Source organism: Lotus japonicus, chromosome 1, assembly GCF_012489685.1.
Source record: "Lotus japonicus ecotype B-129 chromosome 1, LjGifu_v1.2".
In the NCBI taxonomy this organism is placed as follows: domain Eukaryota; kingdom Viridiplantae; phylum Streptophyta; class Magnoliopsida; order Fabales; family Fabaceae; genus Lotus; species Lotus japonicus.
The window spans coordinates 68,389,243-68,410,792 of NC_080041.1; the positions used below are offsets into that span (position 1 = coordinate 68,389,243).

Below are 21,550 nucleotides of genomic sequence, written 5' to 3' on the forward strand. Positions count from 1 at the left end.
TGGGAAGGTTCAAGGCAGATTGTGGAAGAAGCTCAAGGGGTGGAAAGAGCAATCTATGTCTCGAGCTGGGAAAGAGGTCCTTCTAAAGTATGTTGCTCAAGCGATCCTAACTTATATTATGAGTTGCTTTAGAATTTTGGTTGGGGTCTGTAGGAACATGGAGGATGTGTGTGCTTGTTTCTGGTGGGGACAACGTGGGGAGGAGCGGAAAATTCATTGGGTGACTTGGAAGAGTATTTTTACGCTAAAGTGTTGGGAAGTCTGAAGTGGAGAGTGGGAGATGGGAAAGACACTAAATTCCGACCTTATTCGTGTCTACTAGGAATATCCCCGGGACATATTCTGTCATCTCAAGGATAGCATACGGGTTTGGAGGTGGTGGTGGATTTGTTTCATGATGGAGGTCCCTCGAGATGGAATGTAGAACTTATACGAAGCATCTTCTACCCACAGGAAGCCTTGACAATCATGGCGATCCCTTTGTGTTGGTTGGGCATGCGTGATAAAATGAAATGGTGTTGATGTGATGATGGGAGATTCATAGTCTCTTCCTTCTACAACCAGCTACAAGTTGTTAAAATGTAGACCGAGACCAACTTTTCTAATCCAAATCCGTGGAAGAAAGTTTGGAGGATTCAGGTCCCTAATAAGGTAAAACATTTTATACTCCACACCTTGAAGAATTCCATGCCATGCGGTGGTAATTTGGCACGAAGAGGAGTGCTGGTCCCAGGTTTGTATTTGTTATGCTATGATCCTGTCACGGAAACCTTGGATCATATATTCCTGCACTATTGGGTGAAACACTGCTAGTTCTCGTAGTCTCTTAACCTTCGGTTTGGGCTGATTCCTTCTTTCATAGCATGTCTCGTTGAGTTGCTAGCATCTGGTGTTGATCACGTTCAACAAGAGGTCACGATGTTGTTGTGGGCAGTCTGGAAACAACGTAACGAGGCTATTTACAACAATACGCAACCAGATGTTATTGGAACCCATAATATGGCCTCTAACGTGTTGCATGACTGGTTGTATGTGAACGCCAGAGACCCTGCGGTGTCACGAGGTAGTCCACAAGTGGCGAAACGAGATGAGGTGGGTTGGAAGAAACCAACGATTGGTGTTCTGAAAAAAATTAATATCGATGCAGAATGTACAAGAAAGAAGGGACAAGAGCTAGGGATGATGATTCGTGATCATTAAAGAATGTATGTATGCAACAAGTAGTTTGTTATAGTGTCGGGCTGACCTGCTAGGCAATGGCATTCAGGTGGGCTATCAGTGAAGCTTTGAAGCTAGAGCTCGATTTCGTAGTTATTGAATCTGATTCCTTGGAGGTCATTTCATGTTTCTTGGGAGAAGGAATAGTGTTGTATTGGAACCCATTATTCATGATTGTACCAATTTGATTTAATGTCACCCATGTAAGAAGTTAGGGTAATAAGGTTGCTCACATATTAACGGCTAAGGCTTCGAAATATCCGAATGCCTGTTGGTGGTCTAGTTTCCCCTATTATTAAGTCGGCTCTATTAGCTGATGCATTTTCCATTTTAGTCTAATGAAGAAGTACTTTCCATTAAAAAATACGCGAAAATATTAAACATGAATCTATTGAAAGAGGCTAGAACCTTTTGTCGGTCAAAACAAAAAAGTCTTTTTAGCTCCGGCGGTCTCTTCTATTCAAATTAAAAAAAAAACTGGTACGTTCCATCCCTATTCGTTAATCATTACGTATAATAAGTCGTTTCCTTCCAACCTCTATATATTCTAGTTGAGTAAAGAAGTGGTTCGCATGTGTTAGTTTAGGTTGGCAAAAAGTTGAATCATTGAGAATGGTGGTAGTTGATTCATTTTTCTAATTTATTCATGAGAAAAATGTAATTTTGAGTGTCTGCATTTAGCATAACATACTTTGAGAAATTGATCACTTGTCTACATTCATTTCTTTCATATCATTTAAGAAGATACTTTGAAAAAGTGAAAACAATGAGGTAAGAGAAGAAGTTAATAATTATAAGGGTTAAAATAAATTTTATGTCCTTGAACTTTGAGTGAGTTTTGATTTTCGTACCTCGTCGAAAAATCTTTCGAGCTACGCCCTTATACTTTGGGAAATAGCTGGGAATGATCCTCGCTGGAAAAGAAATGAACTTTAATGGCTAGCCAAGTGTACATTGGCACTGACGTGACACCCTACGTGTTTCATTGAGGGACCAAAACCAATTTTATTTTTAAAATTGGGGGACCTAATCTAAGAGTTCATCATATGATGTTATAATTTGACTGAAACACCCTTATTTAATGTTGGATATTAAAGAGAGAGAATTTGGTGAGAATTGTGATAGGTGAAAATATGAGGTGCTAGTTAAGAGATATTATATTAAATGAGGACGTGAATGAAAGAAAATGAGAGAAAAAACTTTGGATTTGAAAAAAAAAAAACCAAAAGCTAAAAAGTAGTAGTTTTAGAACGGAGGAAGTATGAAATACCAAATTGAAAATCAAGATAAAGGCTTAATTGCACATTTGCTCCCTCATCTTTCACCATTGTGCGAAGTCCCTCCTCCAAGTTTAAAACGAGCGAATTTCCTCCCTCATATTTCAAATTGTGCTGCCGTTAGCTTTCCATCCAATTGCTAACGGTGGTTGCTATTTTCACCTCTTCCTTTTACTAATCACACCCCTCGATCAGAAATAAAAATAAAAATAAAGGAAAAAATAAATAAAATAAGTTATATACAATTATTAGAAAAATGTGGAATTAAGCCCAAGATAAAAAATGAAGTTTGACAACAAAAAAAAGATCAAAATAAAATGTGGTGCATGATATGCTAATCTAGTGCACCTAGTTTGGAGTAATAAAATTATGAAGTGACTTTTTAAAATTTTCCCATAACATAAACATAAGGCTTAATTGCACTTTTCGTCCCTTAAGTATTGCAATTGTGCGATTTGACTCCCTAATCTTTAAAACGAGCGATTTAGACCCTAACATTTTTAATTTGTGCAAATCAAGTCCCTCCGTTAACTTGTCATCCAATTGTTAACGGACATTGCTTACGTGGTGCTCACTAATGACGTGGCTCTGACCTTTTTGCCACTAGGATGCCAATTCTATGCCACATAAATAAATAAAATATAAAAATAATTAAAATTTTAAATATAAAAAAATCTTAATTAATTTTACTTTAATACCCCTAATCCATCCTCATCATCTTCACCCTCATCATCTTCACTATCTTCATCCATCATCTTCAACAAAACCCAGAATAATCCTCATAAAATCAAACTCAAATCTTTATTATAATGCATCAATTTCCAGTTAATTCTATTTAATTGTGAATCACAACTCCAGTCAAGGAAATTGCTATATGACTATATCCATTCCAGCCATAAAGGTACAAACCAGTACAACAAACATAAATCATGAATCACACTCCAAAACCAGAAATATGTACTTAACAGCATTCATACGTATAAAATAGGCCAAAAACGTTAAAAAAAAACCTACATGCCTGATCAAAATTCAATAGCATATAAAATCAACAAAAAATTAATGGATTTAATCTTTCTCTGCTACTTCCTCCATCTTTTACACCTTTCACCCTTCAAATCCCAACTGGGTTGTGAAGAAACCCAGGATAGCAAACACCTGGGTACCACAGAAGGAGAAAACTTAAATTGCACAAACCCAGAAAATTTAGTGTTAGGGTCTTAGTGAGAAACCCAGAATCACGACCACTACCGCACCCCCCCCCTACGATATCACCTACCCACTCTTCTTCTTCTCCGTCATCGTCGTCCTACTCCTTCATCCCACCACCACCGCCCACCACGTCACAAGTGAACCCTACATCACCCCCAAACCCCTAACCAGAAGCATCACAACAACAGAAAAATCAACAACCAAACGCCATCGCAGATCTGAATGCTGCTGCTCTTCCGCTTCCTCTGAAATCGATCCCGCAACCACACCTGAAGAAGAAATCGTGTCCAAACTGAGATGAGGATCTCGTAATGGTGATGGTGGTTTGGGCGATTGTGATTGTTGAGACGGGAACCGAATCTAGATTTTGTGGATGTGGGTTTTGTAATGGAGAATTACGTTATGCAAGTTCAGATCTGAGAGATAAGAAGAAGATAGTGGGTTGAGAAGGGAGCTCGGTGGTTATGGTGAAGAGAGGGAATTGCAGGGAGAACGCATTGGGGAAGAAGATGAATTTCATTTGGATTATTTTTAAGTTACATTTAGTTATATTTTAATTTTACTTTTTAATTAAATTGTTTTACTTCTCTTTTTTATTTTTTATTTACTGATGTGTCATGATAAGTGGTGTATTTCGCAAATGGTGGAAAGTTAGGTTAAGGTGGTGTGAATAGTAGCGCCACATAAGCAATTTCTGTTAAAAATTAGATGCCAAGTTAACGGATGGACTTGATCTGCACAAATTAAAAATGTTAGGATCCAAATCGCTCGTTTTAAAGATTAGGGAGTCAAATCGCACAATTGCAATACTTAAGGGATGAAAAATGCAATTAAGCCTAAACATAAAATGTAAACAATGTTATCATATGATATTTTAAATTAAATTAAATATCTTGTGTTTCAAAAGAGGTTAAATATCTTGGAGCTAGAGATGTATATGTCTATGTTACCTTACTTAACTTCAAGTAGAATGAATTATGTGAAGGATACATGTTCTTCTTCCTCAATCTCTAGATTGTGTAGAACTTAGACTCATTCTTTTTGAATGTAACACAAAATTTGATGGAGCAAGGTGGAATCTAACAAGGCAAGACATATCAGAAACCACTTCAACGCCTAAGTTAGGTTTAAAATATCAAGAATAAAAAAGGAGGATCAATAGAAATAAAGTGTTATACATGACTTTCTCAGCTTTACTCCTGTTTATATTATTTTAATTATATATTTTATCACGTGCTCAACGGTTGAATGGTAATTGTTTTGTCTACGTGGCATAACTGTCCATTAATAATCGAAATTGGTCGTCAATCTCGGGTACACGTGGTATATCCGACTCAACCTTCATATGATTTCATGATCTTGGATGGAGTCTCTAAACTCAAATTTGGACATCTAATATGAGGTCGAAACTCGGCTCAAAATGAGCATATCATTTTAGACTTTTGGATCTTTGTTGATTGGTTGGTCAGAATTCCAAAACACCTATTATTCCCTAAAATAATAATAATAATAATAATAATAATAATATAAACATTAACTTGACTTCAAGATGGATTACATCAAGTTATTTTAAATTAAGTTAAAAATATTAAACTTCACTTTTATTAATCCAAACTTGTACAATATTTTAATCCAACCCATCCAAATTACTAGCCTAATTTAACATTAATGGAGCAATTTCATCTCATCTCAATGAAAGTAAAAAGCCTACCCATAATATTGAAACACACAATTGAGGACAAATAATTTAAAAAGGGGAAAAAAGTATATGAACTAACAGCCTAGTTTTTTTACATTATCAACCAATTAGATTTTAAAGATGTAAGAAAAACAGTTTTTTTATCTAACTTTATTGATTGGTATGAAATATCTTTAAAATTTGATTAGTTAGTTCTCTAAGGGTTTGTTTGGATTGAGGGAGGGGGAAGGAGTGGAGTGGAGTGGAGTGGAAGGAGGGGGGGGAGTTCCATTGTTTGTTTTATTTAAAACAGGATGGAAGGGAGTGGTAAGTAATGGTCCAAATTCCATCATGCTCCATTGGTTACCTTCATATTTGCTCCCCCCAAATTGGATGGAAAGAAATGGAAAGCAAAACCATAATTTAATTAAATTGTAAAAATACTATTTTACCCCTAGTAACCTCCCTCCATAACCTCCCTTGCACGTTCTTACTCACTCTTTTTCACCCATTCTCAATAGTTGTTGCCATCTTTGTTTGCAACTTTCTCTTGCCTTTCCCCTGCAGTTGCTCCCATGTCTGGTGCAAGCTTTTCTCTGGACAAGTAATTTTTTTTTACCTCTTCAATGTAGCTAAGCCTTTCCATATACTCATATACATGTATTTGTTCTGAATTCTCACCCCTGGTAACCTACCACTATAACCTCCCTTGCACGTCATAACTCTGTAACTAGCAAGGCTTATTTCCTATAGTAATTTTTTCTGTTTTTAAATTCAGTATAAATCGGCTACTTCTAAGCATATTTGCGCTATTTCTCATTAATTTTTCTAAATATGTTCCTCATTGCCGGCTTGTAATTAGTTTTTGTTACCTGCAATCATGTTTTAATCACAGACTATTTTATGCAATCCACTTTGACGATATTAGTGTACCATTTGTTTGAAGGTATTTTTGATTTCTTAAGGATAATTAGTGTTTAAGCCCGTTTTCATATAAACACCAGATTGGAGATGAGATATATAATATGTATGAAAGAAAGATAAATTGTTGAGCTCCCTTAACGATCAATTTGACATTCTTATAAGCTAAGATGACTTTTTAATGATATTTTATAATAAGGGTAATATAGGAATAATAAAGTTATAATTCATTCTGCTCCGTCCCATATCCAAACAGTGGAGTGGTAACTTTGTTCCGTTCCATTACAAAATACCCAAACAATGGAATGAGATTTTTACTCCATTCCGTTCCGCTCCATTCTGTTCCATTACATTCCATTCCGCTCCGCTCCATTATGTACCATCAATCCAAACATAGCCTAACACTTTTTACACGGCAGTACATATAAACTACACTCTGCTCGTTAAACACTTATCCACCTCCACCTAATGGAAAAAAGATATGAAGAAAAAATAGTGAATAGTGAAATATGACGAGCGATGTGTTAAGAAAATATGAGAAAATAGAAAGAAATGGACAACTGAAAATGAGATGAAAGAAAAAATGAAGCGTAAACATATCATTGTTGTGTTCTTACCACATGCTGCAAACCAAAAATTAAAGACCATGAGTTAAAATTTAACCCTGGTTAAGTTTTTTGGGTCCCACTCATTACATAAAGGTGGGTTAAGGTCTAAGAATATAAGAATAAAAAAATTAGTTAAGGAAAAAAAAAATACTACAGACAGGTTCCATTTTTTCAGTAGTAAATTGGGGGAAATTGGATTCTTCACAGTTTCAAGGGCCTTGACAGATGGGTCACTGTACATGGTGACCGTCCTCTCAGATTCAAATTCTTCAACGTCACAACGCTTTCTTCAATTTGGTAAATTTCATTCATTCCCAATCTTCATTTCACTTCAACCAATCACGTTTTTGCTATTGAAATTTTTTCTTCATTAGATTTGGGATTTACCCTAGTTCTAGGGTTTCTGATTTTCAGATTTAGGAGCTGAATTTCGCTGATTAACACTGTCAATTTCACTTGTTACTTGTTTTCAAATGTGCAGCTCTGTAGATCCGTGGCGGGATTTTGTTGGCTTCGAATTTTGGGTCCGAAGAAAAAGTAAAGGTTGATCTCCATACATTTCGCATTCCCTTGTCTGAACTTGTTTTTTTTTGCTTGTCTTTTCTCAAATATGAAGCTTAAGTTCTAAAGTTCGCATCTTTTGAGTTGCGTGAATTTCACTTATTAATTTTTATTTGTTGGGTCTGTGATAATAATTCAAGTCCTCTTGTTTTTGTTTTGTTATATTGAAAATAATAGGAATTTTTATTATTCGAAGCCGGTAATTTTGATGTGTGGTTGTTAGTTTTATGCTATTGCTAGCTACTGAGGTTAATTATTGGTTATGGTGTTGAGTCGAGTTTAGAAATCGACAATTGATTACTGAAAGATATTATCGTGTTCTTGCTTTTATCGGACCGGACAAGGTGCTGCTAGTTGCTTTTTTCTTTGGTTAACAATTCATGTTTATATGGTTTGTTGTGGCAGTTTGAACTTCATTTTTATTTAGATTTGTCATCTACTTCCTCTTTGTTAAAAGAAAAAAAAGATTTAAAATCTAACACCATGTTAAAAGTATGTTAACTCGGTCTAACTTTCGGTGTCTGTGAGCAAGTTAGCATGAAGAGGAAGAAAATTCGGGAAATTTGTTATGGGACGTGTGTGGATGGATTCTGTAAGCATTTAAGTCGGGCATCCTTGAATATGTGGATTGTCGTATTGCTATACCTTGAAAAATATAAAGTAACAGAGAACAATTGAAAACACTGCTAAACATTGTACTACATTCTCTGTTTCTTTTTTCACTTTACTGATAAAAATACAGAACTGTGTAGCCAATAGAACATGCCATATAAATAATTTGGTTGAATTGCTATATCGTTGGAAATGAAGCTTTTAAGTATAGAAAAATTAACTATGGGTCTTATACATGAAGGGAAATTGGAAGTGGCTGTATAGCTTTCCTAGTGCCAATTGATATGTTATCTGCTGCAATATTTATAAAAGCTGTATAAGAATATATGACTTTCTCAGACCTCATTGTGCCGCTTTCAAGGGGATCTTATGTATAAGGAACGTGTCATAAACATGCTCATGTGGTCATGTTTACCTTTTCCATCTTTTTAAAAGGGCACCTGATTATTTGGTCGAGCCTTGTAACTATATAAATCCGTGATACATATGTTATATACATTGATATGGTGACTTAATATTGCAAAGTCTATTTCTACATAAATTCCACCAAAACTATGATTAAGGATCCAAGATGGCCTGCTAGAAAACAAGGGCTGACTTGCTATGTTATCCCTGCATATCTTGTGAAATGCCATTGCAATATTGACTTGTATAGTCATAACGCCTGGTTAACATTGTTGTCAAAATTATGATCTTGATCATAAGATCAACTGATCTTATGCACCCCGCAGTCTTCTCCTCCGATCAAGATCATAGGTAAGATGGCAGCTCGGTAGGATCAAAGATCCGGTCTGATTCCACTTCTGATTCAAGTCATGGATCTTGAAACCTGTTCTCTCACCTGGTTTTTGGTCACTGTTTTATCCTATTCCAGATCGAAGAGATCACCCCCTCTTTCACTGAAAACCATTACCTGAAATCGTCGAAGGATTAGAACTCGAAGCTGCTGTTATGTTGCTCCTTGTTCGAACTTCAAACTTCCAGCTGCTGTTCTGTTGTTTCTTGTTCGAATCCTCTGTCTTCTTTGCCCTCCTGTCTTCTTCACCCATCATTGATTGAAGGATTTGAAGCTACTGCATTTTTGTTGTGTGCTCAGTGCTAGACCTGCTAGTTCTGTTTCAGTATCTTGTGTTGTGGTTCTATCTTTGTTGGTTATATTTTAAGTGAAGAGACTATGGCTTCTAGTGGTCGTATGCGATCATATGCTTATGAATTTTCAGTTCAAGTTTACTTTAATGATGTGTTTCAGAGGTTATTTTCCTTATCTCTGATTTTTCTATGTATATATATATGTGTGTGTGTGTTGTTTTTTAAAGTACAATTTTGCATTTCTTGTAGGGTCTTCCAAACAGGTGATCATAGAGGTTTCCTGTGATACAGCCCGAGTTTCATTATTAAAAATGGAATTTTTTTTCTAGGTGCTCACATAATGTCATGAACCATTGTTTTTTTTTATTAATAGCTTCAGTATCTATTTGTGATGCATACTTTGAAAAGCTGGCTTGCTTATAATTTTTGTTTCACACAACTAATTATGGTAGTGCGTCTCAGTTTTTTTCCTCCATTGTTTCAGGTACAAGATTCAGGACTTTCTTCGAGCTCAGGTAGCATGCTATAGAACCCAGTGTTCATGGTTGAATTATTTATCTTTTAGCTAGGTGAGGAAGCAACATATCAAAAGTTGGGACGACTGGAAAATGATGGATTGCAACAAAGGTGAGGCAGTTAGAGCCAAAGAAATAGCTGAGAGGAAATTTTCAGAAAGGGAATATATTGGTGCAAAGAAGTTTGCTCTCAAGGCTCAAAATCTGTATCCTGATTTGGAGGATCTTTCCCAGTTTTTGACCACTCTTGATATTCATATCTCTGCTGAGAACAAAGTAAGTGGAGAAATGGATTGGTATGGTATACTTGGAGTAAGTCCCTTTGCTGATGAGGAGACTGTTAGAAAGCAGTACAGGAAGCTGGCTCTCACCCTTCACCCTGACAAAAACAAGTGTTTAGGTGCAGAGGGTGCATTTAAGCTTGTTTCAGAGGCATGGAGTTTGCTATCAGACAAGACCAAGAGACTAGAATATAACCAGAAAAGGAGTTCGAAAGGTTTCCAACATAGTACTCCCAGCCACCGGTCTCAATCAGATGTGCCCTCTTCAAATGGTTTTTATAAGAAGAATGTAACTTCAAATGTGAGGGCTGGAAACAGTAATGCTCGGGCATCTTCAATTCCTCCTCCACATAAAAAAGCTGAAACCTTTTGGACCATCTGTAATCGGTGCAAGACTCATTATGAATATCTCAGGGTTTATTTGAATCATACCCTTTTATGTCCCAACTGTAATGAAGCTTTTGTGGCCGTAGAGAGGGGCCCACCTCCCAATGTTTTTAAGCCATCAAATTGGTCTTCCCATCAAAAGCATCAGAGTTCTCAACATCAAGCATCAGATGTCTTTCAGTGGGGTTCTCACTCCAGAATGTCTAGTTTTGGTAGCAAAGATGGATCATCATCTGCTGCTGCTCAAGCTGCAAGTGTTGTGCTGCAGGCAAGTGAGAAAGTGAGGAGGGAGGGAGCAGTATCCATTGCTGAATGGGAGAGGAGTCAAATGTCTAAAAGGACTAATGGTGTGAAAAGAAGGAAGACTGATGATATTCGCATTAATGGTTATCAAGGGTATATGGCTAACCATACAACTGTGCGACATGGAGCGACAGGTATGGGCAGTTTTTCTGAATCAGGAAAAGCTACCTCTGAAGCAGAAAGGAGTTATGGTTTTTCAGGTCATACTGGCAAGCATTACAGCACGAGAGAGTTGTCAATGTTTGAATTACGGAACATGTTGATGAATAAGTCACGGATGGAAATTCGCAAGAAACTTCAAGAATGGAGATCAATGGCTGAAGCTAAGATTACCAACAAGGACAGAGAGAACAAGAGACAGAAAAGCGCATTTAATGGTAAAACAACTGGTTCAGAGAAGAATAATGGTAACCGTCATTTGGACGTTGGTTCTTTCCCTGTTACATCTAATGATACAGTTAAGAATGTCCCCCCAACATATGTTACAATCAACGTTCCGGACCCCGATTTTCACAATTTTGATTTGGATAGAACTGAAATTGCCTTTGCAGAGGACCAGGTCTGGGCTGCTTATGATGATGATGATGGAATGCCTCGATATTATGCTCGAGTTCACAAGGTGATCTCTGTAAAGCCATTTAGAATGCGGATCAGTTGGCTTAACTCCCGAAGCAACAGTGAATTGGGCCCCATAGATTGGGTTGGTTCTGGTTTTTATAAAACTTGTGGGGATTTCAGGACTGGCAAGCATGAAGTATCTGAATCGCTAAATTCATTTTCCCACAAGGTTAGGTGGACAAAAGGCACCAGAGGAGTTGTTCGTATCTTCCCCGGAAAGGGGGAAGTCTGGGCTCTTTACAGAAACTGGTCTCCTGATTGGAATGAACGTACTCCAGATGAAGTGATACACAAGTATGACATGGTGGAGGTGCTTGAAGATTTTGATGAAGAGCAAGGTATATTAGTTACTCCTCTTATTAAAGTTGCAGGCTTTAGAACAGTGTTTCAGAGGCACATGGACCATGACCAGCATAGGAGGATTCCTAAAGGGGAGATGTTCCGATTCTCTCATCAGGTTCCTAATTGCTTGCTTACTGGCCATGAAGCTCATAATGCTCCAAAGGGTTGTCGAGAGTTGGATCCAGCAGCTACTCCTTTAGAGCTCCTTCAGATAGTAACAGGAGCTAATGAAGACGCGTAGCATAACCCAGTTCACCTGATGAACATGCATTTGAACTGGGAGAGAGAATGCTTCCAGAACCTTGTATAACAGAAATGCTAAACAGAAAAGGATCATAGGAGGAGACAAAGCACAACATAGGCAAGTTGGTGTGATTGATGGTGCAGAAATTGAAATGAAGATTGATGAAAATACACTCTTAGGTGACTTTTGATATTGTAAGCCTGACCCAGATAATATATAGTGTCTTTTGTTGTCATTATTGGATCGAAGGGATCCACAGTTTTTTCGGTTTTTCTTGTATAATTTTATGACGTTTTATCCGTAGACTTATGGATGTCCATACTAAATGGCGAACGCAGTTATCATTCATCATTCTGCAGGCTAAATTAGATTATAGTGTTGGGATTTCTTGCTGTCCATCATGCCTGGTGCTTTGCTTTATCAGATTATGGACATGCCTTTTCTATCTTGTGTTTTATAATATATAATGAGTTTTACTTGCATCTGATTCTTGTGAATTGCAGTTTATTGAGCATTGCAATGATGCTATTACTTGTTTAAAGTTAAACTTCAATTTATTATATTTTTCTGTTTACGATCAAATAAATGCACATTCTTATACGCCCTACGGGGAGATGTGTTTTATGTTCATGACACATCCATCATCCATGTTGATTCTTCTTTCTTTGCAGGTTATTTATCAAATTATTCTGCATATGCGTCAAGACACATCGAACATACTGGTATTAAGTTCCCCTCTCCATTTACCTCATTGAAATGGCTATTAATATAATATGCTCCAAAGATCAAAAGAGTACTTACAAACAAAGGCAACAAGCAGAACCTTTGGCAAAACTTTTAGGAAGGAGAAGAAGCAAGGATGGTCCTAGAAGCATGTCCTAAGGGGTGAATGGAGTCGAACTCGCCCAACTTTTATTTCATTGAAAAAGAAAGGAAGAAAAACTAGAAACTTTAAAAGTCCTATGAAGAGAAATGAAAGCTATCACTTGCGATAGAAGGAAGCCTCGTTTTACAAGGGAAACAACAACATTATGCTTTTAGATTTATCTTCTCTAAGGTGAGGAAGTTTTTTTTTTGAGGATAAACAAAGTAATTACAATTATTGATTGAGAAATTGACGATTGAAATTGTGATTATATATTAACAAGTGCAAAATAAATTATAGAATTCTTTAAGTCTCAACGGTTGATTTTTAATTAATAATTTTAATCATTTACACTTTACCTTTTCTTTTTTGTCAAAATTTACTTTACCTTTTTTTTGGGTCTAATTTTACCTTTTTAAAATGGTTCGTTTATTTTAGAATATCCACCGGGTTTCAAACCAAAAAAATGGAATAGCCACCAGGTTGCAATGAGGTTTAAAACCTTTTTTTTAACGTTGAGGCTTTTTTTTGGGGACAAAAACTTTTGAGTTTTAGTCAGAAAACGTTGAGGTTTAAAACCTAACGTTAAATTCATCTTCAATATTGGACTTGTTAAAGCCCATTGGCTTATTGGTTGCAAACACCTTCTAGCTCTCTCATTTGAAAAAAAGGAAAAACCTGTCCCCCTGACCAATACAAGCCATCATGGTCAATCAAGATTTTCTATTCTAGCATGTAAGGTTTCGACCAAGAAAAAAAGTTCTAGCATGGTAAGATCGAAACAACAGACCTTATTTTATTTTTCAAGTTCAAGCATTTGAACAACATAAAGAAAATTTGATAAACTTATTAAAATAAATTGAAAATAGAATATAAATCATAAGTATTAACTTCTATTTATAAGCTAATCGAAACCGCTTATGAATTTTTTTAATAGACTTATAGGGACTAGATATATAATTAAGATAACTATTATATAACTAGCTAGCTTTTGAGGTAAAGTAAGGTCCCTAAATTCTAATAGAAAATAAACTTAAAATAGTTTATAAATAAGCCATAATCACACATAAACATTTATGTTCTATGATAATTTAATTTCTACCTTATTCCTTTGAAGTTATATTTTATGCTGTCTCTTCTTCTAAGACATTTTTGCAGAGGCCATCTACTCGAGACAGAGAATCTTGAATGCTGATTTTATTATATGATATCATTGACTCAGCAAAAGTTATAAATATTGTGGAGGAAGGTTCTTGGAAAGTTCTTGGTGGATCTAATTAATTTATAAGGTCTTTGAAGAGAATTAGGCTAAGAAATTATCAAGTTAAGGTTCATTTCATTTGAAGGAAAGAGTCAAACCATTCTACGACGTGATTACTTTACTACTACTAGCTATAGATTGCTCATTATTATCTCCACCAGCACCAAACATTACATTTACTCTTTATTTTACTATATATATTTTAATTATTTTATAAATTCCTGGTTCATTCACGAGTGACCTAGCCTTGTAGGGGTGTTTGAGTAAATAAATAAAATTTCCACAGTTACATGAAATTGTTGACTACATTCACCGACTATGCGTTCTGCATGATTTTCAGATTGATGGATTTCTTCTGATGCATCCACGTTTACGTTTAAGTAATGTGATTAAAAAGTGAGAAATAAAAAAGTCAGATATTTAATGAATGTTTGTATTGTTGGTGATTCATGCATCATGAGTAATTCCCACCCAAATGTTTAACAGTTAACACTTTCTCTTTTGTTTTACTTTCATTATTTTCCTTTCCCTATCAACATTAAACAATCATTTATATATATATATAGTAGTGCAAACTTCAACTTTTGAGCTAATTTTTGGGTTGAGTTAGGCCTCCTAATATGGTATCAAAATCTATCCTAGATCCATTTGTTGTGGAGACCTCCCATAATTGGGTCACCCGTTGTTGTTGATCCCACATTTCAGGTTGTTAAGTCCTGGACGTGAGAGGGTATGTTAGAAGTCTCACATTGGCTAAAGATAGAACATAGATAACCTTTATAAGGGTTGTGTAAACCTCAACTCTTGAGCTAGCTTTTGTGGTTGAGTATAGGCCTTCTAAATTCTAATATGGTATCAGAGTCTATCCTATATCTATTTTCTATTTGTTGTGGAGACCTCCCATATTTGGGACACCTGTTGTTGTTGATCCCACGTTCAAGGTTGTTCAGTTTTTGACGTCAGGGGGTGTGTTAGAAGTCTCACATTGGCTAGAGATAGAGCATAGATAACTTTTATAAGGGTAGTGCAAACCTCAACTCTTGAGCTAGCTTTTGGGTTGAATTAAGCCTCATATATATATATATATATATATATAAAGTGATGCTATGTGAGAACTTGAGAATAAATCACAACCGTTAGATCTAATCATGAATGATTCAGATTAAAACATGAAGTCATGTGAATTTTTATAAAAGTCACATGACATTTTTAAGTGGTCATGTGACCACTAATTTGTTTTAATCTTAACCATCCATGATTAGATCTGACGGTCAGATTTATTCTCATGTTCTCATATAAGAACTTCTTTCTCACATGATACATCATCTCTCCTATATATATATATATATATATATATATATATATAGGATGTATCTTATGAGAAAGGTGATCTTACATGAGAAAATGAGAATAAATCACGAATGCTGAATTAATTTATAAGGTCTTTGAAGAGAATTAGGCTAAGAAATTATCAAGTTAAGGTTCATTTCATTTGAAGGAAAGAGTCAAACCATTCTACGACGTGATTACTTTACTACTACTAGCTATAGATTGCTCATTATTATCTCCACCAGCACCAAACATTACATTTACTCTTTATTTTACTATATATATTTTAATTATTTTATAAATTCCTGGTTCATTCACGAGTGACCTAGCCTTGTAGGGGTGTTTGAGTAAATAAATAAAATTTCCACAGTTACATGAAATTGTTGACTACATTCACCGACTATGCGTTCTGCATGATTTTCAGATTGATGGATTTCTTCTGATGCATCCACGTTTACGTTTAAGTAATGTGATTAAAAAGTGAGAAATAAAAAAGTCAGATATTTAATGAATGTTTGTATTGTTGGTGATTCATGCATCATGAGTAATTCCCACCCAAATGTTTAACAGTTAACACTTTCTCTTTTGTTTTACTTTCATTATTTTCCTTTCCCTATCAACATTAAACAATCATTTATATATATATAGTAGTGCAAACCTCAACTTTTGAGCTAATTTTTGGGTTGAGTTAGGCCTCCTAATATGGTATCAAAATCTATCCTAGATCCATTTGTTGTGGAGACCTCCCATAATTGGGTCACCCGTTGTTGTTGATCCCACATTTCAGGTTGTTAAGTCCTGGACGTGAGAGGGTATGTTAGAAGTCTCACATTGGCTAAAGATAGAACATAGATAACCTTTATAAGGGTTGTGTAAACCTCAACTCTTGAGCTAGCTTTTGTGGTTGAGTATAGGCCTTCTAAATTCTAATATGGTATCAGAGTCTATCCTATATCTATTTTCTATTTGTTGTGGAGACCTCCCATATTTGGGACACCTGTTGTTGTTGATCCCACGTTCAAGGTTGTTCAGTTTTTGACGTCAGGGGGTGTGTTAGAAGTCTCACATTGGCTAGAGATAGAGCATAGATAACTTTTATAAGGGTAGTGCAAACCTCAACTCTTGAGCTAGCTTTTGGGTTGAATTAAGCCTCATATATATATATATATATATATATATATATAAAGTGATGCTATGTGAGAACTTGAGAATAAATCACAACCGTTAGATCTAATCATGAATGATTCAGATTAAAACATGAAGTCATGTGAATTTTTATAAAAGTCACATGACATTTTTAAGTGGTCATGTGACCACTAATTTGTTTTAATCTTAACCATCCATGATTAGATCTGACGGTCAGATTTATTCTCATGTTCTCATATAAGAACTTCTTTCTCACATGATACATCCTCTCTCCTATATATATATATATATATATATATATATATATATATATATATGATGTATCTTATGAGAAAGGTGATCTTACATGAGAAAATGAGAATAAATCACGACCGTTAGATCTAATCATGAATGGTCTGGATTAAAACATGAAGTCATGTGACTTTTTTAAAAAGTCACATGACTTTTTTAAATGATCACATGACCATTAATTTGATTTAATCCAATGTTCTGAAAATCAGACCGGTCATTAAACCGGTCAAGACACTGGTTTAAGGTTTAAAGGTTGAACCCCGGGTTGAATCGATATTAATAAAATAATATTTTAAAAATATTTATACAATTAATATATTAAATACTATTACAATTAATGCTATGCACACTAAAAAATATACACATTTTCTAATACTATATTGAATACACGTCACATTTTATAACCAGCCCATTAAATTTTGTTAGCAAAGAAAGAAAAAAACAAACGCTTTATTCAATAGTGGGATCACGTTTGTTTTTAATCAATGGCCTACTCACTTTGCAGCCCAATTGGATATGTACCCAAGTTGTAAAGCTATGTAACCAGCCCAAAAAGAAACCCTAATATCTATCTTTTCTAATTTCTAGTGTTTCCATCACAGCCACACAACACTGCGCAGCTTTCTTCTCATCATGTTCTATTTTCAGTCCTAAACCGATAGAGAGAACACAGAGGAAAAAAAATAGAGACTTATTGCATATAGAGTTGCGACATGGTTGAAAGCTTGCACAGTACACGTTTGGTTTTTGTTTTTTTTCCAAAATGGTAAGATTTCACTTTCTCATTTTCAGAGAACGTGAACAACTCTGGAAAAAAAAAAGCTTCTTCTACCTGAACCGGTTAGACCTCTGACCGCCGGTTTTCACCGGTTTTTTCGGTTCTTGACCGGTTCCACCGGTTTTACACCGGTCCTCTCACCCTCCGGTTATTACCCCGGACCGAACCGTCTAATGGTGCGGTTCCCGGTTGAACCGGTCGAACCGACCGGTTCGGTTTTCAGAACACTGATTTAATCTGAACCATTCAGAATTAGATCTAACAGTCGTGATTTATTCTCATTTTTCCACATAAGATCACCTTTCTCATAAGATACATCTCATGTGTGTGTATATATATATATATATATATATATATATATATATATATATATATATATATATATTTCTCATCTCATATGCCCATTCCTATATATATAGATGCAGTATATTTAATGTATCAACCAAATATTTTACTTAACCAAATGCCTGCTTGTGTAAAATAATTTATATCCTTACACTTCAATTTCAACCCCACATTCAAAGAGATAGAAATATATAACAGAAAAAAAATAAGTGATATGATGAGTAACATAATAGAACAAAAAGTAATGAAATAAAAAAATTATCAAGTGAAAATGAGGGACCGAAACTCTCGATCCCAATTTGATATTTTCCTTTCTGACCCACCATTGTGTTATGTCATCTAAAAATTATTTACGCAAATTCATAAGTATCCCACATTCCCACTCGTGTTTTTTTATTAACTAGACAAAATTTTATTGGTGAGACGCCACGTGACACGAAATGAATAAATAAATCTTAATCCTATATATAAAGGAATAAATGAATGTGAATGTATCATAAAAATATATATATTTTTTCTTTTATATTTCAGAGGTTGGCAGAACACAGATCTCAAATTGACACTTGCTTAGAAATATACAAATTTGAGTGTTTTTGATGTATTTGTTAGATACTTCTCACTTATTCGAAACATTGTAGTTGTCTCTTAAAATAAATGATTTTTTTCTCGAAATCGACTTTATATTTTCATCCTTTTAAGGGTCTAGTTTTCTTCTAATAATGACCAATAAATTTTCTTTGTAATAAGTTTTTATTTAAATAATTATGTAATACGACAAAACTTATACTCGCCCAATTAGATTTTATGATCCTATCTATCATAATTAATTAAAAATTAAAATAATAATTTATATACATTAATAATAGGTAAAATTTTAAACAACTAATCTTATTTACATGCACTAATTATAATATATATATATTTTAATTTATATAATGTAGTTAAACATTGATTTTTTACGGTTAGAGTATAGGCCTCTCAATTTCTAATATGGTATCAGAGCCTATTCTAGATCCATTTGTTGTTTGTTGTGGAGACTTCCCATATTTGGGGCACCCGTTGTTGTTGATCCCACGTTCCAGGTTGTTCAGTCCTGGACGTGAGAGAGTGTGTTAGAAGTCTCACATTGGCTAGATATAGAGCATAGATAGCCTTTATAAGGGTAGTGCAAACCTCAACTCTTGATTTAGTCAAAAAAAAAAAATTGAATCTTGATTGTGTAAAACTATTTATTCAGTCCGCTATATTACTAATTAATTTTTTTTTAACTCGATGATTACTTTATGTATGAGATTCTATATATTTTCTTTGTCAAATCATTATGTATGTATATTAATTAATTAATTAATTTATACATCAATGGTTTTTTGTTTCAAATAGTATATACTAGATATTATACCCGTGCGTTGCACGGGTTTACTTACAATATTTTTTAACATTATATATAAATTATTATAGTTTAAATAAATAATAAAATAATTTTTAATTATAATTGTAAATAAACTGTGTTAAGACATTTCAATAAATATTATTAGATTTTTTTGTATAAATAATTAATATTACTCAAATTTTGTTATTGATATTTAATTATTAGCATAGAAATGATTTTTAGAAATAAAAAAATTTATGAAAAATTATTAAGTTAATTTGAAATATTTAAATTATGTAAAAAAATGTTAAGTGCTAGTGTCATGAAATAAATTTTAATATCATTTTTTATACTTTTGTTCTGGAAATGAACACTCAAGAATGGTATAAGCCTCAAACCCTAGTACGTAAAGCATGAGTCTAGTAATAGCCTAATCCTTTAGAATAAATGCCGAATGATCCTTTGCAATGATCATAAAGTCCCCTTTTATAGAGGTTACATGAAACCTTAACTTTGCCACTAATGGGGCTTGTTGGGTCGTACCTCACTCGGCCCAACTCCCTTACATACATCAACCGCCTCTGGCGCTTGCCCTAAGGGGGTCCCTAATCTCCTAAGTCCTTTCTCTCGCCCCTAGCGAGTTCCTCTCTTTTAGGTCTTGTTCGTCCATGGGCAAGTTCCTCTAGGGTGTGGGGGCTCGCCTAATCCAACTTTTTACCAAGAAAGTCATTTGTTGTGACTTGTCAAGGTCAAGAAGAATAAATTAATTTTAAATTTTATAATTATGATAAGGGATAACATAAATAGCTTAAAATATTATCAAGCGAATTTAATTTATTTAACTTATTTGGTTTCTGAATGTTTTCTCAAAGCCGATAGCCAAGAGACTTATAATTTCTCGAGGTTCTACGATCACATTAAATGGATATGCCTCTCACAACGAACATTTATTCAACTTTGACCATTATTATTTTTCTCTATTATGCATCCTTAAGTATTTTTTTTTTACAACAAAAGATGAATATTATTATTAGCAAATGATTCATGAGAACAACCCTCTCATGGATAAGTAATTTTTACTAATATATCATAGATCAAAATTATTATTAGATATTTTTTCAATAATGCACATATATGTTATAGTTAACTTTAAATTCATTTTAGCGGCGCTTTTTAATTTTAAAACTATTTATCTACATTATTTATTAAAAATATTATTTTATTATTAACTAATTTTAATTTCCAATATTTGTTAAATACAAAACTAAAGAAAATTCCAGTTTTTTTTAACAAAATTAATTTTTAATATTGACAATAATTTTTTTTAGTTTTTAATTTGAGAATTATATGGTTTAATGCATTTAATACTCTTTGCTAATGAGTTTAATGCAAAAGCTCAAGTGAGCTTTACATATATATATAGATTCGATTCTCAAATACTAATGTCTTGGGTTTCAAAAAAAATGTCTTGGATTTAAATTTTGTCACTACAAAAAAAGGAATTTTTAGTGGCGGTCTAATTTGCAAATTGTGGCGGTTTATAACCGCCACTAAATGGTTACGTGGCGGTCATCATGCCCGCCACCTTCCCGGATGCCACAACCGTATTTGTGGCGGTTTTTACTCGACCGCTGGTTTTTCATGCCACAAAAATTTCTGGCGGTTTCTGACCGCCACAAACTTTGCTATAGACCGCCACAACCTGTGCTGAGGTGGAAATTATAATTCTGCTATTTTGAATTTTTTTAAAACAATTTTGCTATACATAATCACTCATTTGTTCTTTCTTGTCTCAACATACATACTATCGGCACTTATGGGTCTTGTGCCATGTGATGTGCTAGATCAAGTATTTAAAAGATTCACTATTGGGATTGATTAAATAAATAAAAACCGTTCCTACTAGAATATTATTTGTGGAATAGTAGTTAATTTAAAGGAAATAAGAAGATATGGGATGTTGAGATGAGAATATGATAATACCTGGGATGTATTTGTGTGTGGTTTCTCAATTATCTCAGCCTGTGGCTTCCTGGTCTTTGCAAGTTTCTTTTCTTTCAAGGCCTTCCTGACCTCTTAAACTAGAAACATAAGTCATAACTCTTTGAACATGCAAATTGATTAAGAGAAAGAGAAACAGAAAGAGGCAACCGAAATGTGAGCAAGAGTAGTGCCTCTTAAGTTTTTTTTAGTGTAAAAACATTACTTTCTGCATAATGTCATAACTCAGGAAAAATGTGAAACATGAGCTAGGACAAAACATAAAAATCTGTACGAGCTGCGAAATACTTAAACTTGGTTGT

The 21,550-nt window shown here is 34.4% G+C and overlaps 1 protein-coding gene across 1 annotated transcript; it reads left to right on the forward strand.

The window, feature by feature from the left end:
* The first annotated feature begins 7,047 nt into the window (after positions 1-7,047).
* Positions 7,048-12,249, forward strand: LOC130742799 (uncharacterized). Its single transcript, XM_057594898.1, has 3 exons — positions 7,048-7,208; positions 7,393-7,454; positions 9,658-12,249. Exon 3 carries the CDS (start codon positions 9,782-9,784, stop codon positions 11,858-11,860), a length of 2,079 nt encoding a protein of 692 aa, XP_057450881.1. The 5' UTR covers positions 7,048-7,208; positions 7,393-7,454; positions 9,658-9,781; the 3' UTR covers positions 11,861-12,249.
* The last annotated feature ends 9,301 nt before the right edge of the window (positions 12,250-21,550 follow it).